This window comes from Cucumis sativus, chromosome 5, assembly GCF_000004075.3.
Source record: "Cucumis sativus cultivar 9930 chromosome 5, Cucumber_9930_V3, whole genome shotgun sequence".
Classification (NCBI taxonomy): domain Eukaryota; kingdom Viridiplantae; phylum Streptophyta; class Magnoliopsida; order Cucurbitales; family Cucurbitaceae; genus Cucumis; species Cucumis sativus.
This window is the reverse complement of record NC_026659.2, coordinates 1,249,529-1,269,052: the sequence shown is the minus strand read 5'-3', so window position 1 is coordinate 1,269,052 and position 19,524 is coordinate 1,249,529. Positions and strand designations below refer to the sequence as shown.

The 19,524-nt window shown below is 32.9% G+C and overlaps 3 protein-coding genes and 1 long non-coding RNA gene across 4 annotated transcripts; 1 reads left to right on the top strand and 3 right to left on the bottom strand.

The window, feature by feature from the left end:
* The first annotated feature begins 299 nt into the window (after positions 1 to 299).
* LOC101210611 lies at positions 300 to 1,464 on the top strand. The gene is made up of 2 exons (XR_969439.2): positions 300 to 972; positions 1,265 to 1,464. It is a non-coding gene; the product is annotated as an uncharacterized LOC101210611 (long non-coding RNA).
* Positions 1,465 to 1,767: 303 nt separating this feature from the next.
* Positions 1,768 to 4,444, bottom strand: LOC101210114 (KAT8 regulatory NSL complex subunit 3). Its single transcript, XM_004143824.3, has 6 exons — positions 4,101 to 4,444; positions 3,628 to 3,689; positions 3,369 to 3,501; positions 3,013 to 3,085; positions 2,571 to 2,636; positions 1,768 to 2,211 (listed from the first exon to the last, which is right to left on the bottom strand). The coding sequence occupies exons 1-6, from the start codon at positions 4,259 to 4,261 to the stop codon at positions 1,996 to 1,998; spliced, it is 711 nt and encodes a 236-aa protein (XP_004143872.1). The 5' UTR covers positions 4,262 to 4,444; the 3' UTR covers positions 1,768 to 1,995.
* A 737-nt stretch (positions 4,445 to 5,181) lies between these two features.
* On the bottom strand, positions 5,182 to 8,714 carry LOC101209869 (probable polygalacturonase). Its single transcript, XM_004143823.3, has 5 exons — positions 8,113 to 8,714; positions 6,698 to 6,818; positions 6,411 to 6,585; positions 6,240 to 6,310; positions 5,182 to 6,081 (listed from the first exon to the last, which is right to left on the bottom strand). The coding sequence occupies exons 1-5, from the start codon at positions 8,440 to 8,442 to the stop codon at positions 5,441 to 5,443; spliced, it is 1,338 nt and encodes a 445-aa protein (XP_004143871.1). The 5' UTR covers positions 8,443 to 8,714; the 3' UTR covers positions 5,182 to 5,440.
* Positions 8,715 to 10,782: 2,068 nt separating this feature from the next.
* On the bottom strand, positions 10,783 to 11,697 carry LOC101209624 (ethylene-responsive transcription factor ERF061). The gene has a single exon (XM_004143822.3). The coding sequence runs from the start codon at positions 11,695 to 11,697 to the stop codon at positions 10,783 to 10,785; it is 915 nt and encodes a 304-aa protein (XP_004143870.1).
* Positions 11,698 to 19,524: the final 7,827 nt, after the last annotated feature.

The window sequence follows — 19,524 nt, the reverse complement described above, 5'->3', positions numbered from 1 at the left end:
ACTTTCAACTCAACCTTTAAAATTTAGGTTAGATTAGTGTATTGGTATTTATTAATTCTAAACTTCCTTAATAATTCAATTATATGGATTAATTCAATAAAATTAAAAAAAAGTTAGAAAGCTTATCCAAAATCTTTCAAAATATGTGAAGAGACATATTTAGAGCACATTTAACCCATCAATATTGACTAAGGTTGTGATAGGTCATTAGTTTGAATTTTCATGAATTTACAATGTAATAAACCTATACAATTATAATATATATATTCCTTTACCCTATCAATATCAACTGAAAAATAACTCATAAAAGTTTGTTTCTTTAAGAAAGTTTTAAATAAAAAAGGAATAATTTTGAATATGGGGTTCGCTATCAAATCCACTTTTGATGAGTATAAAAATCCTCCAAACTTAGCTATGCATTAACCAAGCAGAATTCCTTCCAGTCCTAACACAAAAGCTTCAACTTTTATTGCATCAATGGCATGCCAACAAGGCACCAAGCCAGCTGATCGCCATGGCCAGCACCACCACCATCGCCGGCACCCGCACCCGCACCCGCACCAGCATCCTCACCCGCACCAGCATCCTCACCCGCACCCACACCAGCATCCGCACCCGCACCCGCACCCGCACCAGCACCCGCACACCCGCACCCACACCCACACCACCACCACCACCCACCACCACCACCACCACCACCACCAACAACAACATGAACACCATTGCGTCGGCATCCATGCACCCGACAAGTGCAACTGCGCCTTCAAAGGCCACCATCACGACCATGCTCCACCGGCACCAGGCGCGGTGCACCACTCTGGCAATGACTGCAACTGCAAGGAAAGTGGGTCAAAAAAGAAGAAGGAACACAAAGAGAAAAAGGAAGGATGTTCGTTGCATAACATCAAGGAAGCCTTTTCTGACCATAGCAGTGATAGTAGTGACGGTGAAAATGAATGTCACAATTAAAAGGTAAATTCGATTTTCTTCTTTCCAATTTCTCCGATTAATAATATCATTTCGGATTTTACTACCGTTGTGAAATTAAATTTACCAAGTGTTAGACTATTTAATTACTTGCCAAAACATGAGTAGTTACGTTTAGTTTTAGCATGCTAACAACAGATTGTGATAGACGTAACTGTTGATTTTTAACCGATAGGATCTGATGCATTGTCGTTGGTATCTTTCCCTTCAATTTTTTAAATTTTGATTTCTGTTTCTCATTTGTTTCATAATGTAATTATTTGGATTGGACTTGCAGAAATGAACGGAGAGAAGGAAGGTGCATCAATTAAAAGAACAGTGTGGATGCCTCTAAACTAGCTACTACTACTATGAATTTGCGTGAAGCAGAAATAAAGATACACTATGTTGTATAAAGATGATAATTTATAAGACTTTACTGTACCTATTTCTTTCTTGTTTGAAATAAAACTTCTGTATTCCTATCCTTGTTATCGATTTCCACGTTATCTTCAACCCAATTTGTTTCTTTAATCGGAAAAAAACTTAACATATCTAGCCTTACCACTAAAAAAAAATAACTTAACGCTAGCCTTACCACTTAGGAGCACGTGAATTTGAAAATCCAAAAAAAATTTAATGGATAAGACACTAATTACCACTTCAACAATTGAAAGCCGATAGTTCGGTTCCTTCTCCTACAAATAGCATCACATTTTTAACCTCAAATGTACTTTGTCTAAATAACATCAACCAATAGATATATGTTAAATGTTAAATGTAAAATGAGTATGCAATTCATGAGAAAATAAAATGAGATGAGAGGCATCTCAAATTTTATATAAGGATTCAACAAACAATAAAAAGGAAAATGAGTTCCCTTTTGACCAGAACTACAGAAAGAGAAGGGAAGTACTAAAACTAGCGTACATAATTTTGGTTGAAAAATTTATAAGCTGACATTACAACCATTTATGTTACAAATTAAACCTCTAAAACACACATTTGTACAAGGAAAGAAGGCTTTAGTTAAAGCCATCCAAGAAACCCAGAAACAAAAGTTGCAAGGGCCTGAGCAGCAAGACTTTCGGCTTCGTCTTTACTCGAACCTTTGCCCTGAAGATATTTCTTTGAAATCTGAAAAGAATGGTCACCACCATCAATAACATGTAAACCACTGATTGATTTCATCCTCTTCCGAATATCCTCCAGCTTCTCTAGAGGACACAGAGCATCCCTGCTACCCTGAATGGCACAGTGATATCATTCAACATCAATCAAATGTCTCAAGTGTTTTTGAATGTTTTATGTTTTGTTAAAATTCTATTATCAACAATACATGCCAGCATTCACTACTCAAAGCACTCGAATATCAGGTGCAAGATGATAACATTCAATCCATGGTCCAATTGACAAAGGAAAACCAACAAAAATATTATACCAATCAGTACAAAGCATGACAATAGTTAATGCTCCATCGTGGATCCAGGTCTATATTATTACTTTGCTACAGAAGATGTGAGCTATGATTCATATATTTCGGAAGAGAACATTGCAGGATACATTGTTCAATTTTTGCTGTAAGTGGTGCGAAGATGAAGTACCTGTACAAACATGATGGGAACCGTAACTTGCAACAGCGTCTGATCTCGGACATCCCCTTTCAAGCCCTAAAATATGCAATTTTACATGATTAATCGGCACAAGCTTGAAGATTCATTTATACAGCGTAAGATGTCAACTTCATTGCCATTTTTTAACCGCAATCATCTTCCAAACCCATTAAGACTGACAGCTATTAACTCCAAACACTTTAATTTGTGTATAAGTCCAAATCCAACGTATATTAGTCATGGCACTAACTTATCGCAATTCTAGAAGGACAACGTCATTTACCCATCAAATTTTTTATTAAGAAATTAAGGTTGTCTCAAGATTGTTATGACCATAACAATTATTTCCAACGAAAACCACAACTAAAAATCAGTTTATTTACCCTAAAGCCTGAAGGCTTTTTCAATCTGATATGCATAAATAATCTCAAACCTTCAAGGGATACCCCAAGCAAATAATTGCAGAAGGATGAATGTCTTCCTCACAAGCTACCATGCAACTTACTCTGCCAATAAATAAAATAAGTAAAAACCACATATGACAGAAAATCTCAAACTTATTACATATGAAGTAGAAAGTTATATACTGTTTAAAAACCCCAAAGTAATAAGTGAATTAGTCCCAAAAATCACCTGGGATATTTTCATTCATTTCAATAGACTGTCTAAAGAAATCAAAATTCTAAAACACTTGAGAAGTTCATTCCATGTATAGCGACCAAAGACCATACAATTTGGAAATATTTCAAAAAGGATGATTGCAAGCAAACAAACAAACAAAATTATTACCTCGAACCCATTGATTTACCCGCCAAAACCAAAGGGTGCCCAGGGTACTTTGCAGTTGCCCTTTTGACAATTTCTACATGATGTGGAACCAATTTTTCTGCCTTGGGAGGAGATTTCCTTCCACCAGAAATATCTGTCAAATCAAAACGCAAAAGATTAATTGAAAGAAACAACCAAAATTCGAGTTCTTTTCATACTAGTAACATATCAAAATGAACACGATACTATACCAATGTATCGTTAAATGTGAAGCACTCACATGGATAATCAAAAGTGACAACTTCAACGGCATGCAATGCCTTGCCTAACATATCCTTCCATCTGGAAGCAATCGAGAAATTTTAGTGTTTATAGGTCAACTAATTGGTAAAAAATAACGTGATAAAAGCAAACCATGGCAATACAACAATTTAAATCTCAAAAAAAGAGATTAAAAAACATGGTCAGATACAGAAACAGAATTCCACTCAGCAAGAAATTCCACACTAGACTTCCCAATTTCCACAACCGAAAAAGAATTCCACCGTTAAAATGATTGATGTGGAATCATTAAACTTCACGATAAAAACAAATAAATTCTAAAAGCCGAGCAAGTAAACTGTAGCAGCAAAGCTCAAGGAACAACTATCCCCATAACTGAAAAATGAACCCTAAATTCGTATCACCCTAGCCACACAGTTGTTGTAAATCATAAACTAAATTAAAGGGCAGAGATAAAAGGAGAAGAAAGACCTGATCATCCATTCAGAAGAAGAAGGGGCGCCAGCACCGTGAGCGAAAACCACGACAGGGGACAATCGATTAACAGAGGAAGAAGTGGCAAGTAAGGTCTCAAAAGCATCATCAATAGTGAGGCTTTTACGACGGCGTTTAGAAGGAGGTGAGGAAGCCATTGATGAAACCTAATTCTTTAGCAAATCAAAGAAACCCTAATGATGAAACCCAGAGAACAGAGCTAACTTTGGCGCCAAACTCAGAACGATGACCAAAAGAAAATGTTCATATTCATTTCTCATTCCTCATTCCTCATTCCTCATTCCAATGTGTGATGTGATGAATGAAGCAAAGCAATTTCTGAAGCTTCCATTCTCCTATGACATTGCGGCCCATTTAGGCCCAAATTATATTGGGCTTTCAATCTGGAAGCCCCAAACATTTTTTTACTTTACAAAATTTCACCGTAATTGTTGATTTTTCTCCTATGACATTGCGGCCCATTTAGGCCCAAATTATATTGGGCTTTCAATCTGGAAGCCCCAAACATTTTTTTACTTTACAAAATTTCACTGTAATTGTTGATTTTCTCTTAAAAATTATTAAAATTTTCAATTCTAATATATTTGGATTAGGTTTTCTATTTAATCAATCGGATGAAAGTTTTTTTTCCTAACACATATGATTAGTTTGAGGATTTGGATCTTTTAACCTCCTAAACGAACAAAGATATATGTCTTAGTTAGTTGAGTTATGTTCAGGTTAATAATCGATGAAATGATTATCGTCAAACTTGTCAATTTAATTTAAAATGTTTAATTTTCACTTAGATTTAGTTTTTATTTTATCAAGTACAATTGGGGTGTACTTCTATTTAAAAGAAAAGATTATATTCCAATTAAGATGGAGTATATATGTAAATGTTTCTAAATTAGATGATTCTTTTGACATCCAATTTAGAGTATAGAAATCACTCCAATTTTCCAATAAATCGATTTTGAGTTCTAGGTTGTTTGTTTTCATATTTGAGAACAGAAAGTATGGAAACAAAAAACGAAAAATAACTTTAATTCATTATTCAACATGAGAGAATATTGGGTAAAAAAGGCAAAACAATGGACTTATTTTTTAATTTTCTTGGGTTAAAATACCTGTCTTTAGGCCCTACACTTTGAGTCTCATTACATTTTAGTCTAACTTTCCGTAGAACAAGTTCAAATTTTAATACATTCGATACTTCCATTATGATATTGAACATCTTCGTAAACACTTTCAAGACAAATAAAATATAGATGCTACAAACTGAGAATGTGAAAATTTCACAAGTTTAAAGAACAAAATATATGAAGTACATGTATTTAGAAATTATCAGAGCACAGGCCATCTTGGTCTGTGCTGGTGAGCTCCGAGCACGGCCATGGACTAACCAAAGAAGCTGCACCACTTACATACGAGCAAGTCCACGGTACTGATCTTGGCCTTGTCGCACCGCGAAGGTTGATGTTCGAAAGACATATACCAGTAAATGGAGAGTCTCTCAAGCCATATATAGAACCAGCTTGCTGTACATTCACGCCCCAAATATTTTTAATTGTGATGTCTTTGACAATAGGAAGAGCATTTGGGTCGAACTTGTCGTCGGGATGATCTCCGGCATCGCCAGCAATCTTTAGACCCTTTCTTGAATTCTCCATGTAGACATTGGACACAGTTATGTTCTTTATGAACCCTCCCCTTCCGATGTTTGTCTTGATGTTGATACCAACTCCCATATCGTAAAAGTTCAGGTGTTCTGCCAATACATTTGCCACTCCACCAGAGGCTTCACTTCCAACTGCAACTCCAGCAAATGGACTAGACCCCGAAATTCTTCGGATGGTAATGTCGTAACTACAGCGACCATAAGCAATACCGTATTCATCCCACCCACTCTTCACAGCTACAAGATCATCTCCAGTTGAAATGTAGGAATCTTCTATGCAAACGTTATTGCTTGAATCTGTGGAGCATCAGTTTGCAAGTTTTGTTACTTTTAAGGATATACAAAGCTAATATAATGAGAATTTTGAACATGATTTACAATAAGCACTTGTTTTAACAAGTTTGTTTAGCTCTTGTAATCAGAACAATGAAGCACCAAAGAATCCGAAAGTGCACCTGGATCAACTCCATCGGTGTTAGGGGAATCACGAGGAGCCAATATTGTGACATATCTGACAACAACATTCCTGCAATAGAAGATAAAAATGTATGATAGAACTATACAACGGAGCTTGGAGCAATTATATGGAGCTGTAACAAGATTGATGATAAGACTTCAATTCTTACCGGCAGTAAACAGGGTGAATGTTCCAAAACGGAGAATTCAGGAACATTACATTGGATATGATGATATTGTATGAATTGACAAATTCAACAAGACTAGGCCTAGTGTACTTCAGAGTTCCTGTCCTCCACATATTCCACCAGGCATCACCTTGGCCATCAATAGTCCCATTCTCACCTAAGATAACAATTTTACTCAGGCTATCAATATCCATAACTTTTCCAAAAACAGCACAGGTAACCCAAGGTTGTGATATCTTTCATATTTAAAAGAACTTGATGATTCATACCAGTGATCACCACATCATGAACACCATCTCCATGGATAAGGCTTATATATCTTCCTCCAGGGCGCTCTCTCCCTCTTCCATAAGATGGCAACGGAGCTATTACTGGCCAATTTGAAGAATCCTGGACAATCAATCGAAAACCACAAGCTTACTAAAGAAATTTGCATGATGCAAGTAAAGTGAAAGAATCTTCAGCTATTTAGCATATTAGAAAATTTACAGATGTCGGACAAGTCTCATGATCATCAGCAAATCACTTCATAGGAAGGATAGTAGAGACGTTCTAATTTCAAAAAGATCAAAAAGCATAAACTAGACCCCCTTTTTTCTTTCTGCTAGCAGAAATAAACATGATGTTGTGAGTGTAGTAAATAGGTTAGCCAGGAGAGACTTGATCTTAAACAAAGGGAGATAGGGGCCTTAGGAGACTATTTTTGGTGAAAGCTTCCATTGTGGGACTTGGAGAGACTAAGATAGGCCTCTAGAAAGGCTATGGTATATCGTAACTTCTCTTGATATTGCAACGAATAACTATCTGTGTGCTTCTTGAGTTTTCACGTTATGGGGTATCCTAGCAAATTTAAGACTAATTACTATCACTCGTTAACAACGTTGTCATTATCATTGTAATTTAAGGCCTACCAATTTTTTGACATAGTTTACACATTAGATATTTGAACATGAACTAACTGACAACCAATTTTGTTTGCATGAAATTGATGTCCAGATCAGTAGAATAACAATCACAAATTAGCAATTTTGAGCTGTGAATTGACCAATCAACTAAAATGGGATCATATTCTAATTAAAAGTTAGCATCAGAGGCTGACAAAGAACAGCCTGTCAAGGGTCCAATCATATATCATAGTATTAATTTAGAGTGGATGCACATGCCACAGCTTAAATCAAAGACCCACCCACCACTTCTTGCAATTTCCATTCAGGACCCACATTCATTCTCATAAATCCCAATCCTCTAATTTAGAAACCATTATCATTATGAATGTTTTGAATTTGTTATTCCACATTATTTATGTTATTTACGACTCAGGTTCTGAAGTTAAAGAAGAGTGCAATATAGAAATTTTATAACACTACTGGTCCTCCTAAATCTGTAATATAAGATTTTCACTCTAATAATAATAAATTGAGAATTGTTCTCTCACTGCCATGAACCTAGCTACACTGTTAGTCAACCATGTAACCTCTGTGTCGATTCTCTCCCGTTTACATTTTCTGTTTTATTTGTTTCTGGATTTCATACCAATCTCCAACAAAAACAAGCTCAATGTCAGAATTGACGATTAAAAAAACACACAAACAAAGACCCTAAACATGAACAACCACACAAATCACAAACTAGGAAAAGAAGGATGAAGTTCGGTTGAGTTGAGACTTGAGAGAGATGTAAATACCTGAACAGCTTTGATAACAGCGCCTTTAGCAAGATAGAGAGTCATATGGCTAGTGAGATTGAAGGTCTCGGTCAAGTAAACCCCCGGAGGAATGTAAAGCAAAGTACCCCCTCGTCTCCTCAAATGCTGAATCCGATAAATGGCAGCTCGAAAGGCTCTGGTATTCAATGTTCGACCATCGCCGATTCCACCAAAGTCGGCAATGGAAATCTTGTCGTTCCTGTACTTCATGGGGACTATACCGGAGCAGGTAGTGAGGTCGGCGACGGCGAGAGGAGAGGGGAAAAGGGTAGTGAAGAAGATGAAAATGAAGAGGGGAAAGGGGAGCATTGTGAAGAAATGGGAAAGAAAACAAGGAGAAAGGAGTTGAGAGAAGCTTTTTAGGGGGAATTAAGTAAGGATTTAAAGAAGAAGAAGGATGGGAGTAGATCTGAGAGTGAAAACAAGGAGAAAGATCCAAGAAGGAAGTGGAAATGGAGAAAAGATTTAAGTAATTAATGGAAGAAAATGGGGAGGAAGAAAGAGAAGAATGAGTAAGGAGGCTTTAAGTGTGTGATTAAGTTTGTTTGTAAGGAAAAGAAATGCTTTTGATTTTAGCGCTCTGGCCCCCACTTTGCGTTTTGAGAGGAAGAAATTTTATTATATGATATATGGGTTGAAGTTATGGTTGGATGCTTCATTATCTTCTTCCAAATTAAAAAATCAACTTTGTTCAGATGTTATCTACATTCTACCCACGATTTTAAAAATAAAAATCTAAGAAAAGATATGGAAGAAAAAACCAACGAAGGTAGAATATATGCAAAAATGAGGACATGGGAGAGATTCAAAGAAGAAAAAAGAAGAGACAAAAGCATATCAAATAGTTAACCAGCTAACTGACTTTTGCTATTAAATTATATAGATGCATATGGTACAAATTCACACCCTAATTTAAAGTCAAATAAGAGGGAAAAAAAACATATTTTTTACTATAACTATACATAGTACCTCTAAACATGTATTTAATTATGGTTCCATATTTTTGTACATATGAAAGCAAATAAATAGTTGATGGGGTTGTTTCCCAATAAATTTCAAATTTCAAAAAAGAGTATAAATGAAACCAAAGTAATTGAAGGGTATTTTTGTAATTTACGGTAAAAATAATTGTATATTCATCGTATTATTAAACTTTCTCTTTTAAGATTGGTTTAAGTGAAAGCCCAAATCCCGGCCCACGATAGATACCATACTGGAGGAGAATATGATATATGAAGCCCACTAGTTTAGAAAGGTCAAATCTAAAATAAATTGGAAACTTATTATATAGCAAATATTTATTAGATAGACTATGTTTTCCATATATTAGTTTAGATAATAAGAGTCTATCAGTCATAAGTTATTATCTTAAAGGCAGTTACAAATTTAGCAATTAGATTCAAAATAAATAAATATATAACAACATTTTAAAAAATTTGTCAAATTCTATAATTGATATAAGTCTATCAACGATAGACCATGTTGCAAATATTGGTCTATCACTGATAGACCATACGAAGTGTATCAATGATACAAGTCTATCAGTGATAGTTTTTTATATTTGCAATTATTTTAAAATTTTGCTATATCCTTAATTATTATTGCTAAAATAGTTATCCATTCTAATTTCCCTTATCTTAAAAGGATAAGTACAATTGATTGAAACAATTTATCAATCCAACTCAGATGATTGAGCCATGAGTCATTAAAGCCCAAGCCCACGATATTCCCTCTAACTTGTATTCGAATTTCTCTTATCTAAGAGCTTATCTAAAAAACTTTAGTAACATTTCCAATAATCTTCTTTCAAACCAAATATCACCGAGCCTCTTCTCAGATACTTATCTATATATACATCTTGCTATAGTCCAACCATAAATCGACTACATCTTTAAAAGTTAATCACTTCGTCATTCAACAAGTGAGGATTCTATGACAATACCACTTAACAAAAACACAAACAGCCATAATCTATCTTAGTTTCTCGTGATATTTCTTTTATCTAAACATTACTATAATTTGGTTGCATCCTAATACTAATTCGAATTCTCTAGTTTTATATTATTTCATATGGTCCAAGTATTAGGTCGTCTAATTAGGGTTTGATTTCACATACATCTATCTATCCTTGAAAATGATGTTTGAATATCCATTTTGAGACACAATCTAAGCAAGAGACGTCACTTATATTACAAATAGTATGATTCGTTAGCCATTCAACTTTTCTATTTTGTATATCATTTTTTTAATAAATAAACTCTAAACTAACTTTAACCACGAGTACTTATTACAATAAAATAAACTAACTTGAAGTTTAGTAGATGCAAAACGAATTCTTTTTCACTACATTACTTATATCTCAAATTGAAGAATTTTAGTCAAACAAACTTCAAATACACACTCTCTTAATCACACATGTTCATTACAATAAATCAACTTAAAGTTTAGGCATATATTACATATACCTCACTCAAATCAAAAGTAGGAGGTTTGAATTCTCTAACTTCAATGTTGATCTAAAAAAACTTCGTTAATATCAAAACCCAAAATTTTGTATCCTACACCAAAACTTTCCACATATACATTTATATCATTTAAAAAAGAAACTTCTTTTTCTTTCTTCTTTGTCCAATTTAAGATTAACAATCTCTAATTTGCAAGAACTTGCCAGATTAGGTCCGCATCAAAAGAAGGCATCTTCGACAACGAGTAACACTCTGTTTCCGGCCCCGTCGTCGCACAATCCATAGAGACGGCTCTATGAGAGTTTTCAAAGTTCCACAACCCCTCTTCCGCCGTGGCCAGCGGCTGCACATTTCCCCAACTCCACTCTTCTGTCAACTCTGCTGTTGCTGGTGGCAGAGACACCGAGGACGACGATGAAGAACATGAACCTGAAATCGAATCCAAATCGCCGCCGGTTCCCTGAGAATCCTTCTTCTTTACACTCCTCTTCCCTTTCCCCTTCCGAATCTTCTGAAAAATCGCTTGAATCTTCGCATCCACCATTTTCTTCAACTCACTCAACCTCGCAAACTCACCGGAGCTCAAATCGGTCTTCAGGTCCTTAAGATTCGGGAAATTCAACCGCGCATATTCCCCCCGGAGCTTACAGGCGGCACAGTCGTATGCATAGGCGGCTGTCTCCGGCGAATCGTACGTTCCTAACCACACCCTCATCCGATTCTGCGGCAGCCGGATCTCCGCCACCCATTTCCCCCAATGTCTCTGTCGTACTCCTCTGTAAATCTTCCTCTCGCCACCGTTCACAGCGGCGCCACTTCTCGAATACAACAACTCGTACGCCCTTGAAAACAAATCCCGAGACCCATTTGATTTCCTGTCCTGAGAAAATTTCTGTAGTACTTCCCGCTGCTGGAGATACACCGACGACCCCGCCGCCGGCTGAAAATCTCTGCTATCGGTAACAGAGGATAAATTCTCATAGTGAGACAAGATCGAATCCAATGTATTTCCTCCACCTGTTAGAATCAAATTCGAAAGAGCCGTTGAAACATCCGTTAGGCCGAACTGAAGATTCGGTGTGTTGATCATGGTGTTCATGTTTTCCGACGAGGTGTCTGAAACAGGGAATTTTTTGTTAGAACTCAGAAAAGAGAGATTGAATCATTGATGTTTTTTTTTTGTTTATCTTTGTGGAGTTTCTTTGTACTGTGCTTATCGAAGGATGAAGAAGGAGTGGAGTAAGAGTGGGAATTTATAGGTGATGAAAAATAAGAAGAAGAAGAAGAAGAAACAGAGTGGAGAAAAATGGAGGACCTGGTCATTGATTGAAGGCCAAAATGCCACTTTTTGGATTTAATGAAAAAAGTCGTGATTTAAAAGCGGAATTAAGAGATTGATTCACACACGGAAAAACGAAACAAAAGTCTATGAATGTTCATAAATTGCAAAGCCACGCGGCTAATATCGGTGGCGCCATGTTTTGTTTTTGTTGCTCTGTACAACAAGACGCTTTCTCCTTTGCCTTCCCACTCCTTGTCAACTTTTACATGAATTTTCATTTTTCAAATCCCTTTTTTGTTTGTTTATATAAAACACTTTGGTTATTTCCTTTTCCTTGTGTAAGAACTAACAAATTTTGAGGACTGAAACAACGTAGTGTTAAGCTTGAACACAAATGTATGAGTATAAAATTTGTAGGTTTTGAAATGATGTTACTCTTCTAGTCAACGAAAATTGCACCTTTCAACTCTTGGAGTGAAATATGATCACAATTCCCTTCAGCTAACTCCTAAGCTTACTTTAGCTTGAGGATTTCTATGTTTTTAGTTGAATGGTTATATGATTAATGATCAAATCATTTGCATTTGCATATGATGTAAACAATCATATTTTTAATTTCATAAATACTATAACTCCCTATACCAACCAAGTCTAAATTATATAAAAATTTTATTTGAATTTTTCATTAGATAAAAAAATAAAATGCAACCAAATTAACCTCCTAGTCTTAAACAACTTGTTGCAATTAAACTTTAGAGAGAGTGTTTAGGAAAAAAAAAAGTTGAATAGTAAGGTGTAAAGGGTGATGAACCTATAGATGTTGTGAGCTCGCACGTCTATGGTATAGAAAATTTTAAAATATAAAATTGATGTTTTTTTAGTAGTAAAACCCACCAACATTTTAAACCGAAGCAAGACATGGAGTTCACAATTCTACTTCTTAAATCACTTGTATTATTCTTCAAATTCTATGCTAAAAAGCCAAAAAAATTCACCATACTCTTTTATTCTCTAAATTACACACGACCATAATAATAATTATAAACTTATAAATTCTTATCTTTTATTCTCTAAATTACAAACCACTATAGTAATAATTATAAATTTTTGATTCTAAGAATTCATAAATTGAAACGATGATAGATCATGTTAAAGAAGTTGAACAGTAGAGTTGTAATAAATACTAGAATTCATATATATAGTTATATATATTCATTTCTCCCTATAATCATTATTAATTCTATTTAGGAAAGGAATTGAGAATTGCAATGTTCTCTGTGGTATTTTTTTTTTCTCTAGAAAAATGAATTTAAGAGGGAGAAAAAGAAAATTAATTTTGAACCAATCATCATTGAAACTAGAAAAGAATTTTTTAAAGAAATGAATATTATATTAAAAAGAAAAAGTTGGGTTGGATTTAGATGGGATGCTCAACCAATATTAATGGTTGTATTATTTGTGTTATTATTTATCCAAATTTTAGAAAGAAAAAATTGTATCAATCATATGCCTAACAGATAACTACTAATCAATGACGGACAATGACTATTTTCTAATTTTCCTTAACAAAACTTTGACTTTAGCTCTTTTTTAAAAAAAAATTTAATTTATTACTATTATTACATTATTTTATTTCTTTTTTAATAGCTTTCTCTATTTTAAGATCGAGTGTACTATTATGTGTGAAGTTGTTCGGGTTATTTATGGAAAATATGACACTTCAAATAAGTTTGAAAAACTTGTATGATCATATAAATATAAAATAGAAATGCCAACATATGATGTTACGTTATTGTAAAGTAAGGCATATATGAGTTGTTATATTTACGTCGTGTGTATTATTATTATTAAATTTGAACAATCTTGAATTTCATATGTTTGATTTGAGTATTTTGAATCGAATTTAGAATTTAGAAGATTTATGATGAATAATGAGTTCGTTAGATGTAAAAGTGAAAATTTTGCTTAGACGTCACAAATATGCTTCTTTAACCATAAAACCAAAGTACGGAAGTTAGATTAATTGATGCAACAAAAATACATATGCACTTCTATATCATTTAGTTGCTATGGATGACTTCTCTATGCTACTTTAGTTACTTTGTTGTTTTTCAACGGTATTTGAAGCCACTAAAATGAGTGGATATTGATGATCTAGACTTTCATATAGATTATTTCGTCATAGAACTTTTGAACCAAAGAATAGTGTGCAACTTGTATTGTACCATTGTTTCAATTAGTGACAAAAGGTATGGTCTAGTAATAATTTTGTTATAAATTAATTAATTCTCTCAATTAACATAATCGATTCGGGTTATGTTGGAATATCACTTTCAAATGATTGATGCCTATAAGAAATACATGAATGTCATGTATTAAATGCTAAAAGTTTAGATTAATAAAATTAGTGTCACTTTTTTCAATGAGTTTGGTAGTATGAAAAAACTTAATTTACTAGCTTTGTTAGGATTGTTGTATTATTAAAGTAAGTGAATTAAAATAGTAAACATTCATAGAGCCATATCATGAATGTGTTAAAAGTCGTGAAACCAAATAGTTCGGTAAGTCTACCAAGTTTGATCGTCCATATATGGTTTACACTACACTCCAATTTGGTTTCATATAGCTACACTAAACAACCTTGAAGAGTTTTTTATATGAGTTGTTTTTTCTCATTTCTAAATATGTTAAATAAGGGTAATTTTATAGAAAGTTTGTTGATTAGGCGTTGTAAACACAGTTTTTGGATTTTGAATTTGGAATGATAATGATCTTTAGGAAGATTCATCACCAACCCTTCTAATTTTTTATCTATGGTTGCATGCTTAGCTTGAAAATTTAGGTAGGGTTGATCGGCTAACTTGTAGAGCATTCAAACTATGATATGGAAAAAAAATAGTTTTTCTTGCTTTATGAACTTCGATAAAAAAAAATAATCCAAATCGAATCATTTCATAGGATTTGTTCTTAAAGGTTCATCAATGGTTTTTAAATTCTAAATTTCTAGGGTTTTCATATAGTTTTGTCTCTACTCTTCAAATTGGATAAATTAATTGTTTAGAGATTAATAATTATAATTTAGATTTAAGACAAAGAAAAAAAAAAAGAACTATAAAGACGAGATTGAGAGTGAAGAAAGAAAATGAATATTTAGGTAGTGATAAAAGTTCAAAAGACATGGACCCGATGTGAAAAAGATGTCATGAACGGAAAGAATAAAAAGTTAAAAATTGTTTGGATGCTAAGAAAAAGAATGCATTATTATTGCTGCTTTTGACATTGTAATTTACTTTTCATACATACATATGCCCTAAAGTCTCCCCTTTTATCTTCATTTCTCAACCTTAGTCTTTTAAATTTAATACGATTGAACATAAAAATCAACATTAAAAAGAATATCATAATTGGAGTAGAAGAAGATATGTCATTTTCTAATCCAATTCTTCTTGGTGCGTAAACTAGATTAAAGATGTGAAAAGACAATGTAAATAAACGACTCATTTCAAAGCTTATTTCAAAATATTAGGAATCAACGACATGTTTATATTAGTTATTAATTTGTTTGAAATGAATAGTTTGCAAAAACTTAATTATTTTGTTTGTAAGTTTAACTAAATGTAGAATGAAGGATTGGATCTATATAACTCTCGAGAAAGAAAGAAAAAATCGAATACACTTCTTATTAAACAAACCTAACAAGTTAAACTATAAATTGATCTACATTCATGTTGAACCAAATTAGATGAATTCAAAAATTGAATCAAACCTATTAGATCTTTTAACATTATGACCCCAAACTCTAAAAAAGCATTGAATTTTCTTTTAAAAACTAATCAGCCTCAAGTTTCTAACTAATACCTATCTCTAATCTATTAAAGCATTTCAAGAAAAAGTTTAAAAAACCTATCAAATACAAATTAAAAATCCTCACATACAATAAACACAAAATTAAAAACTTTGAAACAACTATTAGTTAGAAAATAAAATCAAACCAAAGAACTATTAAACACAAATGGTAAAGCCATGAAAAGTGAACTTTAAGCTAAACAAATTGCAGTTCAATTATCATTGGATCCAAAACCCAAGTTCTCAAAATTAAACCCTAAATAAAACACATTGCATAGTGGATATGTATTTTTCTTCTTGAACTTAAATCTCAATAATTAGTGTGTTAATGAGGTTGATGTGTCGGAGATGAAGAGGCATTAGGAGAGAAGTAGGTGGGAGATTAACAATAGAAAAGAAAGTCAGATTTAGAAATGGGTTTGGGTGTGGACTTAGTCCGCCGCCCGCACCGACGGAGGTGCTGCCTCACTACACGTCAACCCGGCCCCCCCCCCCCCCCCCCCCCTCCCCCCCCCCCCCCCCCCCCCCCCCCTCTCTCCCTTTCCTTCCCAACCAAATTTCTTCCATCTAATTCTTTTTTCTTTTTATTACTATTATTATTATATGCCCCACAACTATATGTTATAATCAAATAATATACCTATCTTTATATTAACTTTTCTTTTTCTTAAATCACGGTTTGGCTAAAAAAAATTTAAGGTGATGACTAGTGTTGTGATGCTTGTTTGAAATTCAACAAATTTAGATTTAGATTCATGTGCTTGCTAATGATATATGGAGAGTTTTTTATTAACCAGTTTGTTATGTGCGCGTTGATGCAATCTGTTCAAAGTTTGTTAGTAAGAATCTGGTTCAAACAATTTCTTTTCTTTGTTGTGGAGACACTACTTGCTTTAATTTGTTGAAGGTTTGATATTTGCAAATAGCATTCATTTTGATTCTATTGTTGTTTTCTCTTATTTGTCTTCTTCCTTCTTCCGTTGGTTAATAATGGTCATGGTTTCTTTATGGTTGAGATTGAGATTTGGCTTGGAGAGACTACCAGGTTCTTGGAGAGCTTCTCTTTCGTCTTTGTTTGTCATGTTCTTTGTAGTGGGAACTCTCTACGTATCTACCGTCTAAAAAAAAGTTCTAACTAAGACGATATTTCTCTTGGTTTCTTTGTTTTATTGCTCATTTTATGTTTTAAAGATGGTGGATTCTTGTACTTTTGTCCACGTGGCTCAATTTAAAAAACATATAAATTTAATCATTTTTTAAAATCTTTTTTTTTTTAAGAATTACAACTAGAACAACAAAATTTATTCCCTTAAACCACAAATCTTGCATAAATTTTTGGTTGAACTTTGTCAAAACCATGCAGTCATGTAAAATGAAAAAAAAAAAAAAGTTGAATTTTAAGGTGTAAAAGTGATTAAATTGAGTTAGATAAAGATAAAAATAAAAAATAAAAAAAAATAAAAGAATGAAGATATATTTAAAATTTTTTTTTTTTTAAATATGAGTTTGTATGAGATAACACCAATCACCAATGCACAAATTCTTAGTTCATACATTCACATGAGAATGAAGTTAGATGTCAACCACTTTAATTAATATAACATAAAGTCATTGTTTTACACATACATCTTTGACTCAAAACATACTCTTTCTCAACTTTTCAATCTTATTATAATTTCCTCCATCATTTCAACTTTTATTTTTTTCTTTTCAAAATAATAGATACTAAAACATCATTTTTAGTCCATTTAAATTCCCAATTTAATTCTCCAACTGTTTCTAATTAAAATTGACTAATTAATATCAAATACATCCAAATAAATCAAAATAGTTAGCAAAATATGTTTACAGTGTGTTAGGAACATTTTCAAATATAACAAAATAAATTATAATATTTACAAACTATAATAAAATTTTGGATTCTATCTAAATATTTTATCAAATTTGCTATCTTCACCATTCTCTATTTCAAAATTCATAATAAATATGTTTATAGATAACAAAAAACAAGTTTTAATTTGAATAGAAAATAACAATAATCCTGTATTAAAAACCACCTTTAAAATTTATATTAAAAATATACACCACTGAAAATTAAATAAATTCAAAAGTATGGTGATAATTTAAAAAAAAATGAATAAGGTAATTATAATAGATAATAAAAAGAAAAGAAGGATTTAATAACAAATAAGGGTCACCAAAACAAGCTTAATTGGATGACAATTGACACGATGTGTTATTACAAAAGTGGAAGATTTGAATCATTTGTTCCTCAATTGTTGTACCGAAATAAAAAACATTTTTCTACCATTTATATGAATTTGTAAGTGAGGTATTTAATTACATAAATAATATTATGACTCAGTTACGTATTTGTCATAAACCCTAACCCTACCATACCATTGCCCTAAGCATAACTCATATTGGTGAATGAGGTTATTAGAAATATTGGGCCACTTCATTTCCCTTTCAATATTGGCCTTCCAACCCATTTCCATTTCCACATTTTCTAGTCTTCAGACCTAATCCAGTGTTTACTTTGGGCTAAAATCATATAGAATACTCACAAAATAATGTTCAAATCTCTAGTTCACAACATTCAATATATGAAAATTATATACATACATATATAGTTACTCTTCTCACCGATTCATTTTGAAATCAAACTAAACATAAGTTTTCTTTTTAAAAATATACGTGCAGAACAAAAACCAACTAATACAGAATATTAATTTAATTAATTAGTTAAATTCAAATCCAATTACATCATAAACCAACCAAGAGTCTAAGGTTAAAATTGAGAAATCATAAAAATAAATAATAAATAATGGATAGTTTTTCTCCAATAATTACATATGATATATATAACACAATGACATTATTCTTTTAGTATTTGTTTTTTAGAATAAGTTTATTCCTTCCACTGTTGTTATTACAACTATATATCTGTCTCATTATGAAACCACACATTCAATGATTTAAGTTTAATTAGACACGATGATGCTAATAAAGTAAACCCATATATATATATATATATATGGTGCTTCCTAATTTGAGCAATTTATTCTATTGATCCTGAGAAATAAAATAAAAAGAAACAGCTAATTTTGTTAGTGTGGAATTTAGAAAAATTATGGATGGTTGGTTGGTTGGACGGAAGCGGCGTGGCGGAGAACGTGGGTGCGGTGGCCGGAGAATTGCCGGAGCCTCACATGGTGGACTCCACTTTCCACGTGATTCCACATGACCATAATCGTTACCGCGTCCGTCCACGTACGGGAAAAAGAAAACACAAAAATCACCGTCTATTAACGTTTCTTCTTCTTATTCTTTTAACTGCCAGTTTGAGAGATGAGTGGGCCCTGCAGGTGCCTATGGACGGCTGAGATCAGATTTCGTATGATGTGGTTGAAGAATACGACGCCGTATGGGCCGAAAAGTGTAGACAACAAACGGTGCCGCTTTGTGCTTTGACTTTTTATTGCTGTGTATTTTAATAAATAAATAAATAACACAACAAAATTTCTTTCCACTACAAAATTTAAATACTTAAAACTATTTCTAAACTTTTTTTTTAATAGGACTAGTTTCACATTAAAATTAAAATTTAAAAAGAGTTTAATAAATTTTTAAGGGGAAACAAATCATTACATATTAAAACTTGAATTTTAAATATGATAATTATACAATAATATCAACCCAACAAATTTTTATCAATGTTTGTAAAAATTATGTCAAAATTTGAAGAGAAAAAAAAATTGTTTATAATTGTTGATTACTTTTTCTCCCAACAATTGT

Excerpts from the sequence above, each read along its gene's own strand:
- LOC101210114 (XM_004143824.3), bottom strand. The coding sequence starts at position 4,261 with ATGGCTTCCTCACCTCCTTCTAAACGCCGTCGTAAAAGCCTCACTATT. Across the intron at positions 3,086-3,368 it reads GGTAAATCAATGGGTTCGAG|AGTAAGTTGCATGGTAGCTT; the intron begins GTAATAATTTTG and ends ATTTATTGGCAG. Across the intron at positions 2,212-2,570 it reads TTCCCATCATGTTTGTACAG|GGTAGCAGGGATGCTCTGTG; the intron begins GTACTTCATCTT and ends TGTGCCATTCAG.
- LOC101209869 (XM_004143823.3), bottom strand. The coding sequence starts at position 8,442 with ATGCTCCCCTTTCCCCTCTTCATTTTCATCTTCTTCACTACCCTTTTC. Across the intron at positions 6,819-8,112 it reads CTGTTATCAAAGCTGTTCAG|GATTCTTCAAATTGGCCAGT; the intron begins GTATTTACATCT and ends TTGATTGTCCAG. Across the intron at positions 6,082-6,239 it reads CACCGATGGAGTTGATCCAG|ATTCAAGCAATAACGTTTGC; the intron begins GTGCACTTTCGG and ends GATGCTCCACAG.
- LOC101209624 (XM_004143822.3), bottom strand. The coding sequence starts at position 11,697 with ATGAACACCATGATCAACACACCGAATCTTCAGTTCGGCCTAACGGAT.